We start from the raw sequence: 26,751 nt of genomic DNA, 5'->3' as shown, positions 1-26,751 counted from the left end.
TTTTGTCTCTTTTTCTTTTTTATTTATATTGGAAAAACATGTAAGTACTGCTAGAAGCAGCAACCATCCCAGCAGTATGAAACAAGTCATGCCAGACTAATCTAATTTCCTTCTATGATGGAATTACCGACTGGGTGGCTCAGAGAAATGCGGTAGATATAGTAGATCCCAACTTCAGCAAAGCATTTGATAAAAGTATCTCATACTATCCTTATTGAAAAAAACAACCAAGTATGGGATTTACGAGGCTACAGTTAGATGGATTAATAACTGGCTCAGTGATCATACTCTAGGAGTGGTGATAAATGGTTGCACATCTAATTTCAAAAGAGTTTCAAGTGGGGTACCACAAGGCTCTGTCCTGGCCCCAGTGTTCAACATTTTTATAAACTAGCTTAGCCCGTGCGAAATTTTCACACATTGGTCTTTGGGGGCAGAGGCAATTTCAGAAAAAGCAAGCTGGTCAAATGGAAATGTATTTCATGAGCTGATGAACACAGACAGGTATTTATATATGTAGATTGGTAATACAATAAATTGTTTTGATAAGTAGAGGCCAAAAAATGTTTTCCGGTTGAGGTGTCACCTGCAGGTCATTGTGTCTTTCTGCAGGTTTATGAAAATGAATGTTTAAACTGTATTTAGTGACAAAATCGTGAATGTGTGGTTTGTTTGCGGTTTTCTTGCTGAAGGGAGCAAGTATACCTTTCAAATGGTGTATCATGTGTGTGGGGCGAAGTAATCCCTGAAAAAGCAGTGCATGTATACAAATGTGTTGGTAGTGTGCTTTGAGGTTCTGTGGTGCCACCTGCAGGTCATTTTTCCTTACTGCAGGTTTATGAAAATTAATGTTTAAACTGTATTTTGTGATCAAATCGTGGATGTCTGGTTTGTTTGGCTATTTTCTTGCTGAAGGGGGCAAGTTTACCTTTCAAATGGTGTATTATTTGTGTGTGTGGGTGCAGTATGAACGGGGATACAAAGGAATCACCGAAAAACAGTGTTTAGAAATAATAGAATAGATAATCTAGATAAGGGAACTGAAGGTAAACTAATCAAATTTGCAGACAATGCAAAGCTAGGAGGGGTAGCTAAAGGGCATGTCACACTAAGAGATATCGCTAGCAATATCGCTATAACTAGTGACGTTATAGCGATATTGCTAGCGATATCGCTGTGTCTGATACTTACCTACGACCGGCTCCCCCGCTGGTTATCGCTGATAGTCCAGGACGTTCTCGCGCTGTTTCTCGTTGTCAGCTTCCTGCGGCGCTTCCTGCTGTGACGACGAGCGACGCGTGGAGCCGGGCGGGAGGACGCAGGATCGCCTGGTGTGACAGGTAAGTAGCGACCCCCGTCCCCAGCGATGTCGCTAGTGAGATCTGCCTGTGTGGCAGCTCACTAGCGACCACTTAGCGATGTACCAGCGATCCTGACCGCGCCATATCGCTGGTCGGGATCGCTGGTACATCGCTAAGTGTGACAGTACCTTAACACTAGAGAAGACAGAGAAAGGAGAAAGGATTCAGAAGGATCTAGATAAGCTTGAAAAAATGGACAGCGACTATTAAAATGGTATTTAACAGGGAGAAATGCATGATTCTACAGCTGGGCAAGAAAAACAAAAATTACATCTACAGAATGGGAGGAATAGAACTAAGCAACAGCATGTGTGAAAAAGACTTGGGTATACTAATAGATCACAGACTGCACATGAGTCAACAGTGTGATGCAGCTGCAAAGAAAGCAAACAGTTCTAGGATGTATTAATTGAAGCAAAGAGTCTAGATCACATGACGTAATTATCCCCCTCTACTACTCTTTGGTCAGGCCTCATCTGGAATATTGTGTCCAGGTCTGGGCACCACACTTTAAAAAAGACTGGAGCAAGTTCAAAGAAGAGCTACCAGGATGGTGAGCGGACTGCAAAGTATGTCCTATGAGGAATGGCTAAAGGATTTGGGAATGTTTAGCTTGGAAAAAAGGCAGAGGAGACCTAATAGCTGTATACAAATATCTGAAGGGCTGTCACAGTGTAGAGGGATCATCATTCTCATTTGCACATGGAAACAAGAAGCAATGGAATGAAACTGAAAGGGAGAAGATACAGATTAGATATTAGAAAAAACTTTTTGACAGTGAGGGTGATCAGTGAATGGAACAATCTGCCGCAAGTTGTGGTGAGTTCTCCAATGGAAGTCTTCAAACAGGATGGACCAACATCTGTCTTGAGACGGTTTAGTGATTCTTGCATTGAGCAGGGGATTGGACACAATGACCCTTGAGGTCCCTTCCAACTTTTAAAATTCTATGATGCAAACACACATCACATTTGGCTTCCTGTTGCCTTAAGCAAATGTTCGATGGGAGGAAGCAAAGGGTGTAATGCAATATCAGTCACATCATTCATCTCAATTGGTGCAAGATGATGTAGCCTCTGACAGCGACACCATCAGCTGGAGTCATTCTGCTCAGTCCACCTCTGCCATAAGAGCTAAACAGTCAGACTTTGTACTTATATGACATGGGCCCAGAGTAGATGGAAAACACTATTGTAATGCCAAGGTGTGTTGCTGGCTCTGTGGCCTGTGGAGGTAGAGGCACTGTCAGTTTTTGTAGGACTATGAGCCATGGCAAATCTTGAGAGGAATTCCTTTTCATATCTTAACATATTTAGTCACGCATAATGATTTTTCAGTAAGGAGATGTTTCAAACCTTTCATAAAGTTGTGATCTTCATGTGAATTTGGTAAGATGGATATATGTGGGCTACGATACACCAGTCTTTGTTGATAGTATGTCGCTAGACTGGCCCTCTCCCGCTATGAGCGAAGTGTGGGGCTTAAATGGAATCTGTCAGTTGGATTAACCCTTCTGAGCGTCTATATGAGCATATAGGTCATAAAAAAATGGATAACATGATACCTTGATATCTGCGAGCCGATGTCTTATTCCAGAGAAACCCATGTTTTTCTCAATGTGTAAATGAGCTATTAAGATCTATGGGCCGGACGTAGATCTCCCGGACAATCTGCCTCTAGAGGGGTGTTACCCATGTAAGACATGTAATGACTGACAGTCTGATCTACATGTCACAGTGGTAATGCCGCCTTTGGTTTATTGATATTAAATTTATTATTTAACTCTGGTAATATTCTCCTGTTGTGACTCTGACTCCATCTAACTCTGTGATTTTCCTAATGATTCAGATCTCGGCTTGTCTGATCTTACTTTGACTTCTTGGCACGTGACCCCAGTTATTTTGCTATGATTTTGACTCCTGATTTTGTACCTCCAGTTCCTGATCAGCTACCTTGACTACTGTTGCTTTCGCGTCACGCCTGTGGCCAGCAGATACTCCATGGGTACAACCCATGGGGCCCTGTCTAGATCTCTGTAGAGGTTAAAGGGTGAAGGCCAAAGTTCCTCTGGGACCTGATAGCTGTAGTGGCTAACGCCAAGTAGGTCTGTGGTTGCTTTTTTAAACGGATGGCTTCAGACTAACATTACATGCAACAAAATTTCTGGTTTTGGCCATACAAATAAGATTAAAGGGGTTTTACATTACCTTTCCAAAACTGTAGTTTGTTTAGCTAATAAATAAACTGTGCTTTGGTCGCCCTTCCTTGGTCCGGCTCTGTCTCCGCTGCTGTCCTTGGACATTCAGTGCAGACATGACATCAACAGCGCTGCAGACGTCACATCAACAGCGCTGCAACCACTCTGAGAGCTGCTGAGCTCACTGATCCCTTGCAGCGCTTTCGATGTGACATCCGTGCTGCAACCATGGGAGGCAATGGTGGAGACTCAGATATGTTGTGGGGTGTTCTTTTATTCCAGATAAAATGCACAGAGATAACACGAGCCTCAATAAAATAAATAATCAAGAAAAAAAAACATTTGTATTGCATCAAGGAAAACAGACACGTCACATTCCAGTATTTTTATTAACATAGAATAATTATGGATGTATAAAATTATGATTCTATTCTGTACATTGTTATCGTGGCATGCGAGTCTATGTATTGTTTTATCAGTTAATATTCTTCCCACATTAGAGGAGTCGTCTTAGGCCGGGATCACACATGCGAGAAACTCGGACGAGTTTTGCATCTTAATACCCGGTACTGCCGCCGGCACTCAGAACTGGAGTGTGCGGCTGTATAGAAATACATGCAGCTGAACACTCCGATCCGAGTGCCGGCAGCCGGGTATTGACATGCGAGACTCGTCCGAGTTTCTCGCAAGTCTGACCCCCGCCCTTATATTGTAAGTTCTGGAACTTCTAGGTTTCCTTTTTGCAAGAAGTTTGTATTCTGTTCAGAAACGAGGGACGACATTCATCTGGTAGTTCTGAGGTCTGGAAGCATTGGTGTTGGGCTCGGGTCTTATGTTCAGATTCCTTCTGTCTACGGTCGGCTCCAGGGTGAATTTCTGCAGTATTGTGGTTAGGAAGAGGAAGAGCTCCATGCGAGCCAGGCCTTCTCCCAAACACATGCGTTTGCCTGAGAAAACCAAATGAGTGTACAAGATAAGGAGTGAAGCAAAACTTAAACACCAACCAATGTTTTCTGGTGCAAATTGCTTTAAAAAGTTGCAACATTTTTGTGCAATTTGGGAGTTGCAGAAACAATTTGCAACTTTTGGCATTTTCACATCAGTTTCTCCTAGCTTCGCCAAAGTGGGCAGATCTGGGGCGGAAAGAGGATGTGAGACCACAGCTGGTCTAATTCATGAGTTGTGGTGTACAGCACCCCAGAAATCTTGCTCAAGGAGAGACAAGGTCCTCCATACATATTCGATGGTTAATATTGACAGGTTTTAATGTAATAGGCCTTTAAGCTGGTGAAAAAATAGCCGACAGCAGAAGGCTACGTCCCTCCACTCCACCATACACATGAGCGCCAGGCTCAGCAGAGCATTCAGGTGTTTTCAATGGAAAAAGCGAAGAAAGCAGCTGCCAAACATCACTGGCAGAGGCTAATCTCCCCTGGAAATGAAAGGACTGACCGGGAAAATTCCATCTGTCTCATCCTTGTTTTATGTGATGGTTCTTACATCTATTGTATTATATTTGTAAGAACAAAATAAAACAGCGGATTCCCAAATCCTATCAAGTGGTGTTTTCGGTCTTCCTAATCGCAGCCCATATCCACCAGCCATAAAAAAACTGCATATTGTCATATTATAAACCCTGGTTCATTTTCAGTCATAGTTTACAGATCATTATTTGCCATAGTAATGTAATAATATATTACCTGTAGAGAAGGGCATAAATCCATCACTTTTCTTAAAGCCGCCTTTCTCATTAAGGAAGTGTCCAGGATCAAACTCCTCAGGGTTTTTAAAATGTTTGGGGTCTTTTAGGACAGAAGTCAAGACTGGGAACACGAAGCTTCCCTGAAAAAGTAATATATAAAATATGTAGATAGAGAAAACTGATGTTAAAAGTAAGATGTAGTTTGCAGTTGAAAGGAGAGAGATCTAGTTGATACAGTGGGTACGGATAGTATTCAAACCCCTTTAAATTTTTCACTGTTTCATTGGAGCCATTTAGTAAATTCAAAAAGTTTTTTTTTTCTCATTAATGTACACTCTGCACCCCATCTTGACTGAAAAAAAACAAATGTAGAAATTTCTGCAAATTTAATAAAAAAGAAAACTGAAAGATCACATGGTCATAAGTAGTCAGACCTTTTGCTCCAACACTCCTATTTAGGTCACATGCTGTCCATTTCTTGTGATCCTCCTTGAGATGGTTCTACTCCATTGGAGTCCAGCTGTGTTTAATTAAACTGATAGGACTTGACTTGTCTATATAAGACCCCACATCTCACAGTGCATGTCAGACCAAATGGGAATCATGAGGTCAAAGGAACTGACCAAGGAGCTCAGAGACATAATTGTGGCAAGGCACAGGTCTGACCAAGGTTACAAAGAATTTCTGCAGTACTCAAGGTTCCTAAGAGCACTGTGTCCTCCAGAATCCTTAAATGGAAGAAGCTTGGCACCACCAGAAGTCTTCCTAGACCTGGCCGTCCAGCCAAATTGAGCAATCGTGGGAGAAGAGCTAAAGAAAAACCCCAAAATCACTGTGGCTGAGCTCCACAGATGCAGTAGGAAGATGGGAGAAAGTTCCACAAAGTCAACTATCACTGCAGCTCTCCACCAGACGGACCTTTGTAGGTACATGGGCCAATTGGTTCCTCTGGTACCCCCGAACTTCCTCTGTCCTGCGGCTATCCTGTCAGGGCCACCCCTCTGACCGTCTCTCTATTCCCTCCTAGAGCTCTTCCTCTTTCCGTCTCCTTCAGTCTCCTCTGCCGAACGCCTCCTCCTGGACTGGCTTCCTTCTTTAACTCTCTCTGCCTATTTATTCCCCACCCTGGGAATTCCCGTTCTCGAGTCCCCGCAACGCCGCCCTCCATGACTATGCGGTTTCCTAGCCTTAAGCTGCTGTTAAGCCCTTTTATCACTGCTCTCTGCCTCCATCTTGTGGCCAAACCTTAGTATTGCACTGTCTCCTTTTCCTGCTGTTCTTGGTCTCCCCCTAGTGGTCAAAACCCCATACTTTACCATCTTTCCCTGTCTCTAGCTGTCTCCCTACATACATATACACCAGTTTACGTCAAGTACTTTTACTTCACATTTTGCCTTCACCTTCCTGCTGCAGACAGGTCCGCGAGACGGGGCACTGCCGGGCGGGGCAGCTCGGAGTCGATGACGTGGGCGTTGGTCGGCCCTGCGGGGGCAGACAGGCTGAGGGCCGATGTCGGGGCCCTTGGGCCTGTCTCGGGCACGGGGCATGGGGGTGGGAACTGCCTGCGGTGCCACCGGCTGGGCCGGGGGAACGCTCATCTTCCCCGGCGCTGCGGCTCCCAACAGGCCATCCCGCAGCTCCTCCAGCAGCCGATGTTCTTCACCCCGCCGTCCTGCAGGGCCAGCCTCCAGACCCAATGATTCCGCGGGGAGAGTCCTTAGTGGATCCACCAGAGGCCGCTCCGGCAGGGTCCGGGGTCGTTCCTCTTCCCGGGTAGGTGTTCGTGATACCGACAGTGGCTCCCAGGGGCAAGTCTCTAGACGGGCCTCAATCTCCTCGGTTTTCAGTGGATGTACACCGCTCCCCCCAGGGGCGGGTTCAACATAGCCCCTGATCATCCAATTTGGCAGCAAACTACTGCGATTCTTTCAGGCGCTCATATGCCATCGCCATTCTGCAAAGTCCTTTTCCGTTCAGGATTCTTCTGATAAAGCCAACAATCCCAAACACAGTCCGATTTTGTCATCCACAAGCGTAAATCTTCAACCTGTTCAGCTTGAGTCCTTGGAATCTTCGGAGCAGTGTCACCGCTGGCGTTGGTGGATTAGGCGGTGATGATCCTGCCGACTATGCCAATTGTAGATACATGTGCCAACTGCGGGGTGGTCCCTTTTTCGCCGCAAACAGACTGGAGACAGAAACCGATGTGCGTTCAACAGGTCCTCTTTATTGACCGTCCTGACGACCCCAGCAACACAACAGCAGCACTACAGCTTCTACGCACAGGCTCGGGTACCTTTCACTTTCTTCTCTCTCCTTTACAATGACATCCCTCACGGTTCTATCGCTGTGGCTGCCCTAGACCTATCACCACAGCGCTTCACCTGTCTGAGTCCGTCCTCTGGTACCCCCGGTCTTCCTCTGTCTGCAGCTATCCTGTCAGGGCCATCCCCCTGACCATCTCTCTTTCCAGTCCCTCCTGGAGCTCTTCCTCTTTCCGTCTCCTTCTCCTTCAGTCTCCTTCTCTGCCGAACTCCTCCTCCTGGACTGGCTTGCTTCTGGAACTCTCTCTGCCTATTTATTCCCCTCCTCGGGAATTCCCCTCTCGAGTCCCCGTAACTCCGCCCTCCTTGACTATGTGGTTTCCTAGCCTTAAGCTGCTGTTAAGCTCTTTTCTCACTGCTCTCTGCCTCTATCTTGTGGCCAAACCTTAGTACTGCACCGTCTCCTTTTCCTGCTGTTCTTGGTCTCCCCCTAGTGGTCAAAACCCAGTACTTTACCATCTTTCCCTGTCTCTAGCTGTCTCCCCACATACATATTCACCAGTTTACATCAAGTACTTTTACTGCACATTTTGCCTTCACCTTCCTGCTGCAGACAGGGCCATAGGTCAGTCCACTTCCCTACACCTTTATGGCAGAGTAGCCTGATGGAAGCCTCTCCTCAGTGCCAGACATATGAAAGCCCACATAGAGTTTGCTAAAAAAAACACATGAAGGACTCCTAGGATTCTTTGGTCTGATGAGATGAAGATATAACTTTTTGGTGATAATTCTAAGCGGTATGTGTGGAGAAAACCATGCACTTCTGAGCAAAGGGTCTGAATACTTATGACCATGTGATATTTAAGTTTTTCTTTTTTAATACATTTGCAAAAATTTCTACATTTCTGTTTTTTTCAGTCAAGATGGGGTGCAGAGTGTACATTAATGAGAAAAAAATGAACTTTTTTGAATTTATCAAATGGCTGCAAAGAGTGAAAAATTTAAAGGGGTCTGAATACTTTCAGTACCCACTGTAGGAGTGAGATCCAGTTGATAGTTGATATAAAGAATTGAACCAAGACATTGAGAAAGAGCGGCACAACTGTTTTTTAGGTAGGATATCAGAGATACAACCGCTAGTTACTATGTAAATAAGAGTAGGGTAATAGTTAAAAGACAAAGAGCTAAATGTCAGGCTTGGTTCATAAACTGAAAAGATAGGGGTGAAGAGCTGAGAAAGTCAAGCTTGCCGAATCAGACAGAATATTGGCAGAGGCGCAGGTGCTGCTAAACCTCACATCTTCCCAAGGTCCAAAAATTGTCTAGTGTGGTGGATAAGACGAGATAAGGCGACCATACCGTACCTTAGGGATGTGATATCCTCTGAAGGTGGTGTCCTTGCTGACCGCATGGGGCACTCCTGTGGGGACGATGTCAGCAAACCTCTGGATCTCGTGGATTACGGCTTCTGTATACGGCATTTTACTCTTGTCTTCTATTGACGGACAGCGATCTTTGCCTATTACATTATCAATCTCTTTGTGGATCTTTTCTGAAATTTACAAAATGGAACAAAGGACATATTAATAATATTCAAGAAGTATCATTACTCCTTGTGGAGAATGACATGCTAAGCATGTCGAGATGAGGCGACTTAAAGCCGCAATGCTCCTCTGGGAAATATGCTAACTATGCAAATTGTCTCTTCAGAGAGGAAGAGGACTAGAACTCTAGTGCCACCTATTGGAAGTAGCAATCCTAAAAGTCAATGTCGACCCTTTAACGAGCCTTGTTACATGACTTAGGATAAAAGCCAAGCCAAAATCTCAATTTGCAGACACTGTACCCCGAAACTCAGTGTCTGCAAATTGAGATTCTGGCTTGGCTTTTATCCTAAGTCATGTAACAAGGCTTGTTAAAGGGTCGACATTGACTTTTAGGATTGCTACTTCCAATAGGTGGCACTAGAGTTCTAGTTCTCTTCCTCTCTGAAGAGACAATTTGCATAATTAGCATATTAATATTAATTTTATTTCTACAGGGTGGGCCATTTATATGGATATACCTAAATAAAATGGGAATTGTTGGTGGCACATTAGCATATGGGAGGGGGGAAACTTTTCAAGATGGGTGGTGGCTATGGCGGCCATTTTGAAGTCGGCCATTTTGGATCCAATTTTATTTTTTCCAATGGGAAGAGGGTCATGTGACACATCAAACTTTATTTACAAGTTTATAACCACTTACAAAATGTGTTCAAAGTGCTGCCCATTGTGTTGGATTGTCAATGCAACCCTCTTCTCCCACTCTTGACACACTGATAGCAACACCGCCGAAGAAATGCTAGTCTAAAGCTGGAGTCACACATAGCGAATTACCAGCGATACCGACACCGATATCAAGGTGTCAAGATCGCTGGTAAGTTGCTATGTGATCGCTAGTGAGCTGTCACACAGACAGCTTCACCAGCGATCAGCACAGCGATGCCGAGCGCCCGGCATCGCTTGCCATCCCTGAAAAAATAGAATTAAAATAAAAAATATTGTTATTCTCACCTTCCGACGTCCCGCGCAGCCTTCCTCTCTCCACGCTCCGGTCCCAGTAATCCTTTGCGAGAATGACCGCGAGAGTCACGGTCTCGTGGGAGCGCGAAGTCTCGCGCTCATTTTTTATTTTAATTCTATTTTTTACAGCTGATCGCTGGTCTCCTGCCTGTCACGCTGCGATGCATGCTGGCCAGCGGGAGCCCAGCGACCAAAAAAATGTCCAAAGGTTTCTTACAGCAATCAGCGATACCGGCAGGAGGGCCGCTCGCTGATCGCTGTCACACACAGCGATCTCGCTGGTGAGATCGCTGTTACATCACAAAAGTGAGATTACTATGTGTGACTCCAGCTTAAGGGGGTCAGATTCCTTGTAGGAATGCTCGGACCTGACACCCATAATGTGGTGGTGCACCATCTTGCTGGAAAAACTCAGGGAACGTGCCATCTTCAGTGCATAAAGAGGGCAACACATCATCATGTAGCAATTTCAGATATCCAGTGGCATTGAGGTTTCCATTGATGAAGAATGGCCCCACTATCTTTGTACCCCATATACCACACCATACCATCAATTATGGGTGTCAGGTCCGAGCATTCCTACATGAACTGTTTCCTGGAAAGTGGATTGGCCATCGTGGGCCAGTTGAATGGCCACCAAGGTCTCCTGATCTGACCCCCTTAGACTTTTATCTTTGGGGTCATCTGAAGGCAATTGTTTATGCTGTGAAGATATGAGATGTGCAGCATCTGAAACAATGAATACTGGAAGCCCGTGCTAGTATTTCTTCTGCGGTGTTGCTATCAGTGTGTCAAGAGAAGGAGAAGAGGGTTGCATTGACAATTCAACACAATAGGCAGCACTTTGAACACATTTTATAAGTGGTCATAAACTTGTAAATAACTCATGAAAGAATAAAGTTACGTTAAAACCAAGCATACAATTGTTTTTCTTGTGAAATTCTCAATAAGTTTGATGTGTCACATGACCCTCTTTCCATTGAAAAAAAATAATGTTGGATCCAAAATGGCCGCCATGGTCACCATTCATCTTGAAAAGTTTCACCCCTCCCATATACTAATGTGCCACAAACAGGAAGTTGATATCAACAACCATTCCTATTTTATTTAGGTGTATACATTAAATAGCCCACCCGGTATAGCGCCAACATATTCCGCAGCACTTTACATTATAGAGGAGACTTGCTCAGACAATAGACATTACAGCATAACAATAATCACATAGATCAACACAGATACCAAGAGGAATGGAGGCCCTGCTCGCAAGCTTACAATCTATGAGGAAAAAGGGAGACACGAGATGTGGGTGGTAACAATTGCTTTCATTGTTCAGACCAGACATAATGTAAGAAATCAGTTGTTCATGTAATGCTGCATGAAGTGGTTATCAGCCTAAGTATGTAACAGTACAGACACAGAGGGCTATTAAATGCATAAAGCATGTGAGAACATGATGCGAGGAACCTGGTTATGGTAAAAATTTGGAATGGGAAACACAGCGATAGTTAGGTTAATGCGTTGAGGTGGGGGGGCCAGTCTGAGGAAATGCATTTTTAGGGCACGCTTAAAACTGTGGGGATTGGGGATTAATCGTATTAACCTGGGTACTGCATTCCAAAGAATTGGTGCAGCACATGAAAAGTCTTGGAGACGGGAGTGGGAAGTTCTGATTATTGAGGATGTTAACCTCAGGTCATTAGCAAAACGAAGGTCACGGGTAGGGTGGTAGACTGAGACGAGGGAGGAGATGTAGGGTGGTGCTGAGCCATGAAGGGCTTTGTTGGTAACGGTAATAAGTTTAGTCCAGACGAGTATGAATAAGAGAAACAGTAAGAGTTTTTGTCGTAAGTAAGAAAGGGTCGAATTCTAGAAATATTTTTGATGTGCAGATAACAAGAGCGAGCCAGTGACCGGATGTGGGGGGGGTGAATGAAAGTTCGGAATCAAGTATGACCCCAAGACAGCGGGCATGTTGCTGGGGAGTAATGGTGGAAGCACACACGGAAATGGCAATGTCGGGCATAGGTAGGTTAGTAGAGGGAAGAAACACATGGAGTTCACTCTTTGACAGGTTCAGTTTCAGATATAGTGAGGACATGATGTTAGACACAGCGTTTAGACAATCGCCGGTGTTTTCTAGAAAGGCTGGCGTGATGTCAGGAGAAGAAGTGTATAATTGGTTGTCATCAGCATAGAAAACCAAAAACCAAATCTACTGATTACTTGACAAATAGCGGCAGTGTACAAGGAGAAGAGGAGGAGGCCTAGAACCGATCCTTGAGGAACCCCAACAGTAAGAGGAAGATGAGAGGAGGAGGAGCCAGCAAAAGATACAGTGAAGGAGCGGTCAGAGAGGTAGAAGGAGAACCAGGAGAGAACGGTGTCCTTGAGGCCGATAGAGCGGAGCATAGTGAGGAGGAGCTGATGATCCACAGTGTTGAATGCTGCAGAGAGATCCAAGAGAATTAGCATGGAGTAATGACCATTTGATCTAGCTGTTAGAAGATCATTAGAGACTTTAATGAGGGCAGTTTCAGTAGAGTGTAAAGAGCGAAAACCGGATTATAGTGGGTCGAGAAGAGAGTTATCTGAGAGATAGCGGATGAGATGGGAGTGGACCAGGCATTTAGAGATGAAGGGAAGATTAGGGACAGGTCTATAGTTAGCAGCGCAGTTTTGGTTGAGGGTTTTTTTTTAAGTAATGGATGTATGATGGCGTGCTTAAATGAGGAGGGAAAGATATTTGTTTAGCCTAGTATCATTTTATAACCAAAAACCACTTCTGGTGAAAATGTTGCCACCTCGGGACCAAAAAGACAGAAGTAATCCATCTTCAAAGAAGGTAAAGATTCTAAAAGGTGGAAGTAGGATAAAGGGCTTTGATCCAGGGACCACGGACTACTTTCATCTGTGCAAAAATTTTTACTCAAATCTAATAGGCAGATAGAAGGATTCCAATAGAATTCATGTGAAAAAGAATTGATACATTGCTCCATCACTTGCTGTAATTTAGAGATATTTATAATAACTATATTCTCTATAATCAGCAAAAAAGGATCAATGACATTAAAAAAAAGTTGCAACAAGGACAAGGCCACCAATCTATCATGTCCTACTTTTAGGATCGATGTAGCAGGACTTTGCACCAACACAGACTGCTACTAATGCGCCTTCTGCAGCTACAGACCTCCATGGGGAGTATATTAAAGAGGACAGTTTTCATGTTAAACTAGACACATGATGTAATAGTGGCTGAAGAGCGGAATAAAACGTTTTGGATATTTTATTGATTTTTTCGCCTCTCTGTCGCAGAGATATTAGCAGTCAAAGTTTTTGGCACCTAATGAGTTAACTTTTGGCAAGTCTAAGTGGGTGATAACAGAGAGCTTTCACTGGGGCCGTGTACTTCCTGTATGAGTTATGTGACTACATCCACTTGGACTTAACAAAACTTAACTCATTAGTTGCCAAACACTTTGATTGCTTATATTTCCGCAATGGAAAGGCAGAATTAAAAAAAAAATAAAACGATTAAAACGTTTTATTCCGCTTTACAGCCGCTATTACATTGCGCGTCCGGATCAACACGTAAAGTTTTTGAAAGGTTAAATAATAGAAACAGGCATTTAAATGATCACCTTGTACTTCAGGATATTTCATTAGTATAAGAAAACCGTATCGCAGCGTCAAACTAGTCGTCTCTGTTCCAGCAAAGAATAAGTCTAATATCGTCGCCTGTAGATTCTCATCATGAAATTCTGTGCCTTGGCTCTTTTTTTCCTAAAAAAAATTTTTTTTTTTCAAATATCAAAAATGGTCAGAAACGCACAAATAGGAGTCAAAGCGAAGTGCAACAAACTGAAAGGTTTGATGTCAGCCACTTATCTTAGTGATTACGGATGTTCTCTACATACAAGGAGCGACCCTCGGAGGGCTGATAATATCTCACCTCCTCCATCTTGATGAGGAAGCAGTCTATGAAGTCCCGGGGGCAGGTCTCGTCCAGGGAGGCTCGATGTCTCTTTATCATCTCACTGATAAATTGTTTCAGGCTGTCTACACAGCTGAAGATCTTCTGATGAGGACCAGGAATGTGCGGCATCATGGTGGGCAACATGTTAAAGAGCTAATTTAGGAAAGAAGAAATAGAAAAACAACATTACTATTACTTTGTTGATTCTGTGTCATATTTAAATTCATTTTTCATCTTCATAAATTGTTTTTTTTTTTGCATTGCTTCAGTACATGTAAACTGTGATCTACTGCAGCGGTCAGATAACTGGAAAGGCGCATCCTAAGAGAAATAACCACTTTCCAGCCAATCGTAGGCCTCAGTGGTCTCAGTGAATGGTGACATTATCACTTCCATTACAGACCACTGATTCGGCCTTTGCTAGAAACACAGGGATGACAGCCGGTGAGTTGGCCAGATTTTGTTATTTTCATCCCACCCATATTTAATTTAAAAGGAACTTGTCAGCACATTTTTGCTATGTAATCTGAGATCAGCATAATGTAGGGGCAGAGACCCTAATTCCAGCTTACATGGTTCAGTAGCTGTGATAGAATCCCTGTTTTCTCTGCTGCAGATCTAGCAGTTCTCTAAATGCTGAGCCCTGTATAACCCCTCCCACACCACTGATTGGCTGCTTTCTGTGTAAATTGTGCGTAGGCAGAAAGCTGCCAATAAGTGTTGGGGGCGTGGCTGGACCAGGAGGCACCAGACACCTAGTCCTGTATTGATAATCTCCTGCTGATAAAAAAAACACTGAAATAACAAAACACAGCCTAGTAAGTGATACATTGCTGGAATCAGAGTCTCGGCCCCATATTATGTTGCTCTCAAAAATGTGCTGACAGATCTCCTTTAAGCCTGATAACCTTTAAAATGACACAGTGATATTTTTAATTGCTTTAGGCCCAGAATTTTAAAGTTACCTTTTGTATTCAGAACCTTTTTTGTCTCCATGGCTACAGACTACAAAAAAACCCTGTGTTGTCAGATCCTGCTGTCTGTTATGCTTTTTTCCATCTGTCCCCTACTTCTTACTAACTTGCCAGGAATTGGCGGGACTGTTACCTCTGCACTCCCTGTAATATTTACCTGCCCCCAGCGGCTGTTTATCAGCTGGAAAATATCATTAATATACGACAAAAGGGTCATGAATTTTTGATCTTCATAGTCGAATCTTTCACCGAACACGACGGAGCAAATAACGTTGGAAACGGCTTGTCGCATCACATATAAAGGGTTAATAGGAGCGTCTGCAAGTGAATATAAAGAGTCATTGCTTTAACTTTACAATATACTACAGAAATTGGCAAAATATGTGTGGTCAATGAAAAGGACAAAGGTGACATTCGTTACGTGTGGAGGAAATGTGATTCTGGCAGATAAAGAGGAAAGGGTTCTTTATGGTTCGAGCAGTTATGTCCTACTGAAAGAGGTAGTAATGGCAGACACTAAAGCAGCATTTATGCAAGCAGTCGAGGCTGTAAGTGCAGGGATTTCTGCATGCAGCCATTGATTTATCGTGTATAGGGTCAGAGATACAGTCGTCTGCATTTTGAAAAGAAGGATCAGGCATGCTAAATATGAACATGACCGATCCATTATGTGACGGCCATCAGATATGTATCACCGACCTGAGAACATATTTTTTTACATTGCGCCAACCTTTCTCCTTCATGAATTTCTCGGTGAGACATCGCGCTTCTTCTTGGATTCTTTCTTCGATGCTTCTTTTTCCCATCCCAAAATTTCTCATAGTTGTCAATGAAAATCGACGAAGGATCTTCCATCTTTCTCCATTGCTGGCTATGACCCCTGTAAGTTCAAGCAAAGGGTTAAAAGGGGGTGTCTAGGTTTAGAAAAATATAGGGATTGTTTTCCAAAAATGGCACTTCTACATGCGGAACTGAACACGGAGGAAAGTGGCTGTACTGACAAATACATTAAAAGCTTCTATCTCTAGTTTTGTATTTTTTTTACCTTTATTTAATAAAGTCTTTGCTTTTGTTGGAATAATGCATATTGATCTGTATGTATTGCAACAACTACTATGGACTGTTTTATATATTGTGCATATTGTGAGATTGTTAACAAAGTTCAGTGACAAAAAAAAAAAACAGACAGGATGCCCCCTCCTTCTCTTCCCTTCTTGTTGTTGTAATGCTCCCATGCTGCAAGCCACAGCATATACCAGACTGATCACATTCCATGCTGTAAGCTGTTCAACCTGGATATGAATAAATCTGCATTCTGTCTTGCTGACTCTGGATGTTACGCTGATTAATCCGCTGCTAACAGATTATGGGCCCAGAGTCCTAGAGTCCCAGATCCCCAGAGCACAGAGAAAAGAAAAGGAAAAATGGAAGACAGCAAAGATGGCCACCAGCAGCAGCAACTCCATGAAGTTTACAGTACCAAGTCTCACTAACCAGAATTATCAATCCTGGAAATTCAAAGTGAAAATGCTGCAGATAAGAGAAGGTACGTGGAAACACACACAGGAGCCTAAACCTGACCCAGTATCACAGGAGTGGATAGAGATGGATTAGAAAGCACAAAGTACCATATCACTCAGTATAGATGATGATCAGATTGTGCATGTGTGTAAAAGTGAAACTGCAAGAGAAATGTGGGAGCAGCTGCAAAAGGTAAATGAGAGGATAAATTTAAGCAATAAACTTTATCTCATGAGAAAATTGTACCAGTCTAAACTACAGAATGGCCAGGATATGCAGGACTACATAACTAGCATTCTAGAGATTGTAGAACGCCTGAGAAGCATTGGGGAAGATTTGAAGGACTTTCATGTAGCCGCATTACTGCTTAGTGGTCTTCCAGAAAACTATGACACGCTTGTAACTGCACTAGATGCGCGCCCAGATGATGAGCTTACATTGGAGTATGTCAGAGGGAAGCTCATGGATGAATATTAGCGGAAAGCGGAAGGTGTAAACAGCAGGACATGCGATGCAGAATCTGCTCTACAGACACAAAATCTAAATGATAACAGAAAGCACCTAAAAGAAACACGTGAATTTTTTGTTTGCAAGAAATCAGGACATTTGAAAGCCGACTGCAGAGTCTGGAAAGCTAGAATGAATCAGCTGAAAAAACAAAGCAGTCTTCAAAGGGTTAAAAGTGCTGTGTCTGCAGAAAATGATTCTGTGAATACTGAAACTGCATTTACTGTCAGTGTAAATACATCAAAGCATGCATGGTGTATAGACTCTGGAGCAACTAGTCACATGACTAATAACAGGGACTTCTTTTCTAAGCTTAACCAAAGTAAGTCAGAGAAAGTGATTATGGCTAATGGTCAGTACATGACTTCACAAGGTATAGGAGATGGTTATATTGATTGTCAAATCTCACCAACACAAAGCAAGAAGATCCCAGTAAAAGATGTGCTCTATGTGCCTAGTCTAGAGTAATTTACTATCTGTGAAGAAACTCACAAAACAAGGAAATGAAGTTACATTTAAGCATGATAGCTGCATCATCTCAAAAGAGGGCCACACACTAGCAGAAGGAAAAATCACAAATGAACTTTACCAGCTTAAATGCAAAGAGTGTGTGTATACTGCTCAGGAAGAAATGCACAATAACTGCATTCATGTATGGCATAGGCGCCTAGCACACAGAGACCCAGAAGCAACAAGGAAGTTAGTTCAAAAGCAACTAGCTGAGGACATTACAATTGATCTATGTAACCAGATAATGAAATGTACTAGCTGCATCAAAGGGAAAATGTCTAGAAAAGCTTTTCCTAAGAGAAGTACTACAAGAACAGAACAGACACTAGATTTAATACATACAGATGTCTTTGGTCCAATGAGCACTCAGACTCCTGGGAAGAAGAGATATTTTCTCACATTTATTAATGCTCATTCAAGATATACAGTTGTCCATCTGCTTCACAGCAAGAAAGAAGTTCCAGAGAAACTTGAAGTATATCTAGCTGAGGTATATAATAAATTTGGGAGAATGCCAAAGATTCTACGTGCAGATAATGGGACTGAATACACAAGTAATGAGACACAGAGCATTTTAAAGAAAAATGGAATCCTATTTCAGACCACTGTACCGTACAATCCTGAGCAAAATGGTGTCGCGGAAAGAAGGAACCGAACACTCTGTGAAAGTGGAAGAAGTATGTTGTTTGATGCAAATCTGCCACAACATATTGGGGTGAAGCAATCATGACAGCTTGCTATCTTCAGAACAGACTACCAGGTAAAGCTACAGAGAAAATTCCGTTTGAGCAATGGCACAGCAGAAAGCCAAAACTACATCATATAAGAATATTCTGAAGTAAAGCGCTTGCACATGTTCCCAAAGAAAGGCGAACTAAGTGGGAATCTCACGCTAAGGAAGGGATCCTGGTAGGCTACAGTGGAACCCAGAAAGGTTATAGGATTCTACACCCAGAAACAAACAAGGTCACAATAAGTAGAGATGTAGTGATTGATGAGAACTTTGTGTCCCCCAAGTTTTGTGACATCACGCCAGTAGTCCAGCTGAAATCACAATTATAAGACAATAACAAGGAGGATGTAGAGGTCTGGCTGGATTCTTCAACCACTGAAGGAACAGAAAAATCAGGTGAATCTGAAATCAGGAGATCTTCAAGATCAAACAGAGGCGTACCAGCTAAACGTCTATCCTACATAGTCAAGACACTACCTGAATCAGAGCCGCAGTCATGGGATGAAATGCAAGAACTACCTGTCCATGAAAGAACAAAGTGGATCAATGCTGCTAATGAGGAAATCAAATCGCTTCATCAACTTCAAACTTGGAAACTCACCAAGCTGCCACAGGGCAAAAAGGCAATCAAGTGCAAGTGGGTCTTCAAAACCAAATATGACTCTGAAGGTAAAGTCCACAGATTTAAAGCAAGGTTGGTGGCAAAAGGATATTCTCAAAAGTATGGCGAAGATTACGATGCTACGTTTGCTCCAGTCGCTAAACAGACCACGTTCAGAGCTTTGTTAGCTGTAGCTGCTGTACAAAAGATGAATGTCAGACATTTGGATATAAAAACTGCCTTTTTAAATGGTGACATTGAGGAGGACTTATACATGACTCAACCTGAAGGTTATGTAAAAGGGGGTGAAGAGAATCTTGTTTGCAAACTACAAAAATCCCTTTATGGTCTTAAGCAATCAGCAAGAGCATGGAACACCAAGATGAATAAGGTCTTGTTGGAAGAAGGTTTTAAAAGAGGTCAAGCGGATCCATGCTTATACATAAAATATACAGATGGAAAGTGGATGTATATTCTCTTATATGTGGACGATGTGACTGTAGTTCATCAGGAAGACGCAGAAATTGGAAAAATGGCTGAAATTCTGAACCAGCATTTTGAAACGAAAGACCTTGGAAATGTGACATATTATCTAGGAATCCAAATCCAGAGAGAGGAAGATGGAAGTTTTCTTCTAAACCAAAGTGCAAAAATTAATTCGATTCTGAATCAGTTTGGAATGTCAGAAGCCAAAGGTACAGTATATCAACCCCAATGGAACCATCCTACCTGAAGCTGGAAGGAGAAGATGACCTGTTGCCAAACAATGAGAAATATCGTCAGGCAGTGGGGGCACTTCTATACATATCAACTATGACTCGACCGGATATCACAACAACAGTTGGAATCTTTTGCAGATATGTGGAAAAACCACGCCAAAGAGACTGGAATGCTGTTAAGAGACTTCTCAGATATTTAAAAGAAACGCAAGATGTAAATTTAAAGCTGTCTGCAACGGGAGATCTAGAACTCACCGGCTATGTAGATGCAGATTGGGCTGGTGATTCGCATGATCGTAAATCCACAAGCAGATACTTGTTTAAAGTTGGAGAAAGTTTAATCTCCTGGTCTAGTAGGAAACAAGTGTCTGTTGCCTTGTCATCTACAGAAGCGGAGTATGTGTCCGCACCCTATGCAAGCCAGGAGGTCATTTGGCTAAGACAATTGATGGATGATCTTGGCACACCGTCAACTCAGCTGACGGTGATTTATGAGGACAACCAAGGATGCATTAAATTTGCATGCAGTGAAAAGATCAGTGCTAGAACCAAGCACATTGACGTCAGACATCATCATTTACGTGATTTGATAGATCGTGGCATAATTCAGTTCATCTATTGTGAAACTGATAAGATGGCAGCTGACATTATGACAAAGCCATTGCCATGAGCCAGGTTCCAAGAATTGAGGACCACACTGGGACTAAGAGGATAAGTAGTTGTTGAGTGGGGGTGTTGGAATAATGCATATTGATCTGTATGTATTGCAACAACTACTACTGTACTGTTTGATATATTGTGCATATTGTGAGATTGTTAACAAAGTTCAGTAAAAAAAAACAAAAAACAGACAGGATGCCCCCTCCTTCTCTTCCCTTCTTGTTGTTGTAATGCTCCCATGCTGCAAGCCACAGCAGATACCAGACTGATCACATTTCATGCTGTAAGCTGTTCAACCTGGATATGAATAAATCTACATTCTGTGTTGCTGACTCTGGATGTTAAGCAGATTAATCCGCTGCTAACAGTTTTCTACAGTGAACACCAATTTAGCAGCGAGAGCAAGTAAGGTAAGGATTTATAAAGTTAGTTCTGAAATTTCATAACTATACAGTAATTTGTGTTTGGTGTGTCCGATACCGTCACAAAGCGTCCACATCTCTTATGAGCGTGACAAGGAGGGACTAAAGATAGGCCCCGCATCGTCCAGCTATGGCCTGTATACTTGCAGAGCTGTGCGGTCCGGATGTAGCATCATACAGTAATCCACAACGACATGATCCATCTATTATCAGTCTCTTCATCTATTACCAGGGAATTTATCAACAGAAAAAGACCGATAGAATAAATCACGTTTTTGTGTGAAATACATTGTTTATTTGTTTGTTTATTTTCATATCACAATCTGCATAAAAAAATGAAATCTTGCAATTTTCATACTTACCAGAAAACCTCATTTAGACTTATACTTCTTGCTATTTGTTACAGAAGAATTTTCAACAGTCTCATTATCATCACAGACAGGGTTACAATGAAAGGTAACACCTCTATGTACAGCTGATGACACAGGGTTCACCATTCACAGCAGATAATAACACCTCTATATACAGTAGATAACACAGGATCCACCATTCACACAAGGCCACCTCCATTGGCCTTCATGCTGTCCTAGGCACTTCTCGTGGTCGCGCCCGTTACTGATGTCACACACTGAGTGTGTGCACACGACATCTATTTAAGGCAGATCTGCTCTGTAAGGCTAGTTTCACATAAGCGTTTGGAGGCGCAGCGGACGCTCGCCGTGAAGCTCCGGCCCCTGCCACACCTCCTCCAGTCAGCTCCGCCTATGGGCGCATGCCACTGCATGTGGCCTGCGTACCCTATCTTTGGCATTGGGTACACAGGCCGTACGCAGGTATACTTTTGCCGCCGCATGCGTCCTTTTGATGGTGCGGCGATCCCACCAAAATGCAACACGATGCGTATGGCACAGGTCGCTGCACCGTCAAAAGGACACATGCGGCGGCAGAAGCATACCTGCGTACGGCCTGTGTACCCAATGCTAAAGATAGGGTACACAGGCCGCATGCAATGGCTTGCGCCCATAGGTGGAGCTGACCGGAGGAGGCGCGGCAGGGAGCGGAGCTTCACGGCGAGCGTCCGCTGCGCCTCCAAACGCTAATGTGAAACTAGCCTTAAATGCTTTAAAAAGCGCTAATTAAACACAAAAAAATGAACATCTGCACATGCTGCGCACAGATTCAGACTTTTGAGCGTTTTTAACAACTTCAGCTTTTCAAAGTCACCAAGAGATTAAGATAGGTGACCTAACCATTGCTTCAGTGAGGAGAGGCCTAGTGGTATAGAGACATGCTGTCTGCTCATTCACCCCTCCTCTTTACTGAAGGTGTTCAAAGGGAAGTCAAGAGCAGACAGGTAGCAGGTGTCAGAGCGAGCCTGCAGCCACATTGTGTGCACCCACACCGACACTTGGAACGCGCTGCTGCACTCATCCAGTGTCGTTTGTTTCACACTTGCGTTTTTTTTCAAATCAGGTTTTTCATCCAAATCCTGATCCTTTCAGGATCCAGTTTTTGCCCATTCACTTTAATGGTGTCAGGTAGAATCCAGTTACTTCAGATTGCTTCCTGACACCATTAAAGTGAATTGACAAAAAACTGGATCCTGAAAGGATCAGGATTTGGCTGAAAAACCTGATTTTGCCTGACTTGAAAAAACTACAAGTGTGAAACTAGCCTCAGTGAGTAAGCGCAGACTTGTAAGCTGATTTTAGACAGCACTCACTTTTACTAACGGAGCGCTGACTAGAAAGACAAGCTTTAGTATTCAAATACAAAACTGCTGCGAAACACCTTCATTTGCATATTAAATAATGTAGATTTTACTTTATAGCGCCAATAAAAACTATTCTACAGGAATATGCCCCTTAATCCCCATTGTAAAGCATCAGCCTCCCCCAAATCCCCAGCCTGCATAGCACCAGCCTCCCCTGTTCACCCTATACAACAGTAGCGCTATCCTCCCCTGTTCCCCAGTATACAGCAGCAACAGCCTCGTCTGTTCACCAGTATGCAGCAGCACCAGCTTCCCCTGTTCCCCAGTATACAGCAGCTCCAGCCTCCCCTGTTCACCAGTATAAGCAGCACCAGCCTCGCCTGTTCATGAGTATACAGCAGCACAGCCTCCCCTGTTCACCAGTATACGACACAGCCTCCCCTGTCACCAGCCTTCCCTGTTCACCAGTATACAGCACAGCCTTCACTGTCACCAGCCTCCCCTATTCTCCAGTATACAGTACACCCTCCTCTGTCACCAGCCTCCCCTGTTCACCAGTAAACAGCAGCAGCCCCCCTGTCACCAGCCTCCCCTGTTCACCAGTATACAGCAGCAGCCTCCCTTGTCACAATCCTCCCCTATTCACCAGTATACAGCAGCAGCCTCCCCTGTCACCAGCCTCCCCTATTCACCAGTATACAGCAGCAGCCTCCCTTGTCACAATCCTCCCCTATTCACCAGTATACAGCAGCAGCCTCCCCTGTCACCAGCCTCCCCTATTCACCAGTATACAGCAGCAGCCTCCCCTGTCACCAGACTCCCCTGTTCAACAGTATACAGCAGCAGCCTCCCCTGTCACCAGCCTCCCTTGTTCACAGTATTCAGCAGCAGCCCCCCCTGTCACCAGCCTCCCTTGTTCACCAGTAAACAGCAGCAGCCTCCCCTGTCAACAGCCTCCCCTGTTCAGTACACAGCAGCCTCCCCTGTCACCAGCCTCCCCTGTTCACCAGTATACAGCAGCAGCCTCCCTTGTCACCAGCCTCCTCTCACCAGTATACAGCACAGCCTCCCCTGTCACCAGCCGCCTCTCATCAGTATACAGCAGCAGCCTCCCCTGTCACCAGCCTCCTCTCACCAGTATACAGCACAGCCTCCCATGTCACCAGCCTCCCCCTATCTTCAGCTCTATGAGAGCTTACCTGCTCCTGTGTCCTCCACCCATGTTGTCTTCCTCCTCCTCCTCCTCTGCTGTGATGTCTGCAGTGAGAGATGATCTCATCTTCCTCACATGCACAGACACTGCAGCACCTCAGATACAGGTATAAATTTGTCCAGTACCATAGCTATATTGCCCAGGTCCGAAATTTATCCAATTGTTGGATTTGTTCTCATGCCCCCATTGCTGCAAAAACTATGCCATATTTTGTAACTCCACTAACAGAGGAGGAGCTGTTCAGGGGAGGGTGTTGGGAAATGCGGGCCCTTAATCTGGCTGAACAACAGAGTCAGACTTCTGCTGCCTTGCCTATTACAGGTTGGACAAGGCAGCCATGGTTTCAAATAAATCTCACTAGGAGACAGGAACCTGTAGATAAGCGGCAGATCAATCTATTCGAATTTAAGGAATATGATGGAAACTGGGGAAACAAGGCTACTGATAAAAATTATATAGGGAAAGTGCCCGATCAGGAGCTAAAACTTAGCTTTGCAGTAAAAACTCCCTTTTCTCTGGGAGATAAACAAATTTGCAGTGACCAGGTGTGTTTGGAACGATTCCTACATGATACTAATTGGACAAGGAATCATTCATTCCTTTATGGCAATACAACACAGTGCACGGCAAGAGAGGCGGTTCATGTAGATGAAGAAACCAGAGAAGGCCAGTATGGAGATGGAGCAGCTGAAATGTCTATAAGCCTCAATACAGAACCGGAATGCCAACCATTACGATATTATAGGGCAGTTACTACAGATTTAGATGATTCCTGGTGCCTTTATACTGACACTACCCGGTTGGTTTCAATAGCGATAGCTTTCCTTAATGAATTTCAGTTTGAATTACCAAAAGGAGTTTATGTAGTCTGTGGAAGTAATGCATATAGATGGATTCCAAAAGGAGCTGAAGGTGCATGTACACTAGCTAAATTAGAGCCAGCCACCTGGGTATGGAATGAGAATGACTTTCCTTATAAAAATGTTCCTGGTCACATGATAGCGAAACGCAGTGCACCCTCACCCCAGCCACCTAAGCATCTAATGCATACCCCATGGTACCTTAAGACAGGGATGGTTCTTACTGGTCCTTTGGGAGTTATGTTCGGAACTTTAAGAAATGCTCAGATGATAGAAGAATTGGGTGATATTTTTGATAATGTGACAGAGTATCTATTTGATGCCATTAATGTAGAATCTGCCTATATGAGACAGCTCATAGTTATAACTAATCAACATTCTATGGTGCTTGACTATCTTACGGCATCTCAAGGGGGATTCTGTCAGGTAGTGGGACCCGCATGCTGTCACTATATCGATCCATCTGGATTGATGAGAGTTACTCATGATATAGAACAAGCCAGGCTGATCAAGGAAGGAATACGAAAGGTTAATGCCTTAGAAGATTTGCCCTTTCCTGAATGGCTCGCATGGTTAAATCCTTTAAATCTGTTTAAGGGGATAGGTGGATGGATATCAGGAATAATTCATTTTTTAATTCAAGCAGTTTTTGTGATATTGGTTATTGCTGTAATGATAAGACTATTTGTTTTGCTCATAAAGAAAATTCTTGGTTCTAATTGTAAATGTTTTCCAGGTAAAGGTAGTGCTAAAATTGAGGCCAATTCAGAAATCAATCAGACACAAGTGATGACAACCTTTATAACCACTGTTCAGCGTAGATGTATATTCTGCAACAAGCAAACGTCAGTGGACGTGGCTGATTGTATGCATTGTGGAAAACCACTGGTTTGAACAAAGATAAAGAGAAGAACTTCAGGAAGAACTACAACGATGAAGATTACATGCATTATGGACTTCAAATGATTAAATGATTAACAATTACCAATATAAAATATATATATACATATTAATATATCAAAATATATGTTACAATATATTATTATAATTATGAATTTACTATGTCTCGTTAACACGTTACTCACACAATAGACCTAACTTCCCTCAATAAAATCTGTATTCCTCTGAGATAGGGCAATAAGTGGAACAGAGATAGGGAAAGAAGGTCTGATTTCCAGGTATAACCTGAATGGATACGCAGCAGGACTGGTATCCCATGATATACATAGGGCAAGCCGTGTATTTTGTGAAGTAGGGTTATCTTGCAGGCCTTGGATAAAGGCAAGGATAGATAGAGGTAGGTAGACAGAATGATAAAAAGAGGGGAGTTGTCAAAGAAATGGTTAATCTTAGTTTCTATAGACCAGAAAAATAACTGAAAAACAACTTCTAACCCATGACACTATTTTAATTGTTATCATCTGTCTACGTGGTTAGAAATTCTGCCAAGTGGTCAGTTCCAAAATTCTCTCTTTTCTTAGAATAATGTCTAAAATGTCAAGGCCAAGTATTTTGGCCTGTTAGTATTACCGGATGCAGTTCCATGGATTGTTAAATTGATATCAAGGAAGTGCCATATTCCCATCATCCCCAATTAAACACATAATATATCATTTTGTCATATCTGTTATATAACTGTTGTTTTTGCCAACCATCCACCATTTCGCAATGGTTACATAATATTACGGAAATTGTCTATATTTGTCTATTTCCTCTTTTATGATCCTATAAAAGAAGTACCCATCTTAATAAAGAGGAGAGATTAACTGGAAAGACAAGCCTCCTGTGTCTTTTTCTTTCGTCTCCATTCCTAGGATCCTAGGTAAGAGAAGCTCTAAATGAGCTTTACCCGAGGTTGGTGATTAGAGAAAAAATCCCGGCGCTGACAGGGGTTAAGTAAAAATGTTCATTGTTGTATTTATTACTCTTTGCTAACTCGTACTGCTACATGTTTACATGTATTACCGCATGTATGAAATGGTACTGCTACCCTTTCTGGGTATTACCATTGTTTTGTCTTTATGTTCTATTGTATTATTGCTTTTACTTGCACATAGTTGTGGTAATGTTTACTGTATTTCATGTTTGCCATTTATAGTATAGGGAAAGCATAGTGCTCTTGTTTGGACACTAGAGGGGGGCACTCTAGTATACAGAACAGTTAGTAAGGACAGGGTTAAGTGTAAGAGGGTCTGCCAGGAGTTAAGGTTAGAGTAGAAGGGAAGTTAGTTTAGACGGGGCCGGGGTGCCCGACGT

General features: G+C 43.1%; 1 protein-coding gene across 1 annotated transcript in view; it reads right to left on the bottom strand.

Moving 5' to 3' along the window:
- Window positions 1–3,928: 3,928 nt before the first annotated feature.
- LOC141051768 (cytochrome P450 2C8-like) overlaps window positions 3,929–26,751 on the bottom strand; it is a 31,659-nt gene continuing 8,836 nt past the window's right edge. The window contains exons 3-9 of the mRNA XM_073548791.1: window positions 15,766–15,915; window positions 15,193–15,353; window positions 14,038–14,214; window positions 13,727–13,868; window positions 8,889–9,076; window positions 5,259–5,400; window positions 3,929–4,505 (exon numbers count right to left, since the gene is read on the bottom strand). Of these exons, the coding sequence (XP_073404892.1) occupies window positions 4,321–4,505; window positions 5,259–5,400; window positions 8,889–9,076; window positions 13,727–13,868; window positions 14,038–14,214; window positions 15,193–15,353; window positions 15,766–15,915 (1,145 nt within the window). The 3' untranslated portion in view covers window positions 3,929–4,320. The remainder of the gene's footprint in view (window positions 4,506–5,258; window positions 5,401–8,888; window positions 9,077–13,726; window positions 13,869–14,037; window positions 14,215–15,192; window positions 15,354–15,765; window positions 15,916–26,751) is intronic.

The sequence above is a fragment of the Dendrobates tinctorius genome, unplaced genomic scaffold, assembly GCF_039654945.1.
Source record: "Dendrobates tinctorius isolate UK_male_01 unplaced genomic scaffold, ASM3965494v1 ptg000158l, whole genome shotgun sequence".
In the NCBI taxonomy this organism is placed as follows: domain Eukaryota; kingdom Metazoa; phylum Chordata; class Amphibia; order Anura; family Dendrobatidae; genus Dendrobates; species Dendrobates tinctorius.
The sequence above is the reverse complement of the archived record's forward strand: the minus strand, read 5'-3'. Positions and strand labels throughout refer to the sequence as shown.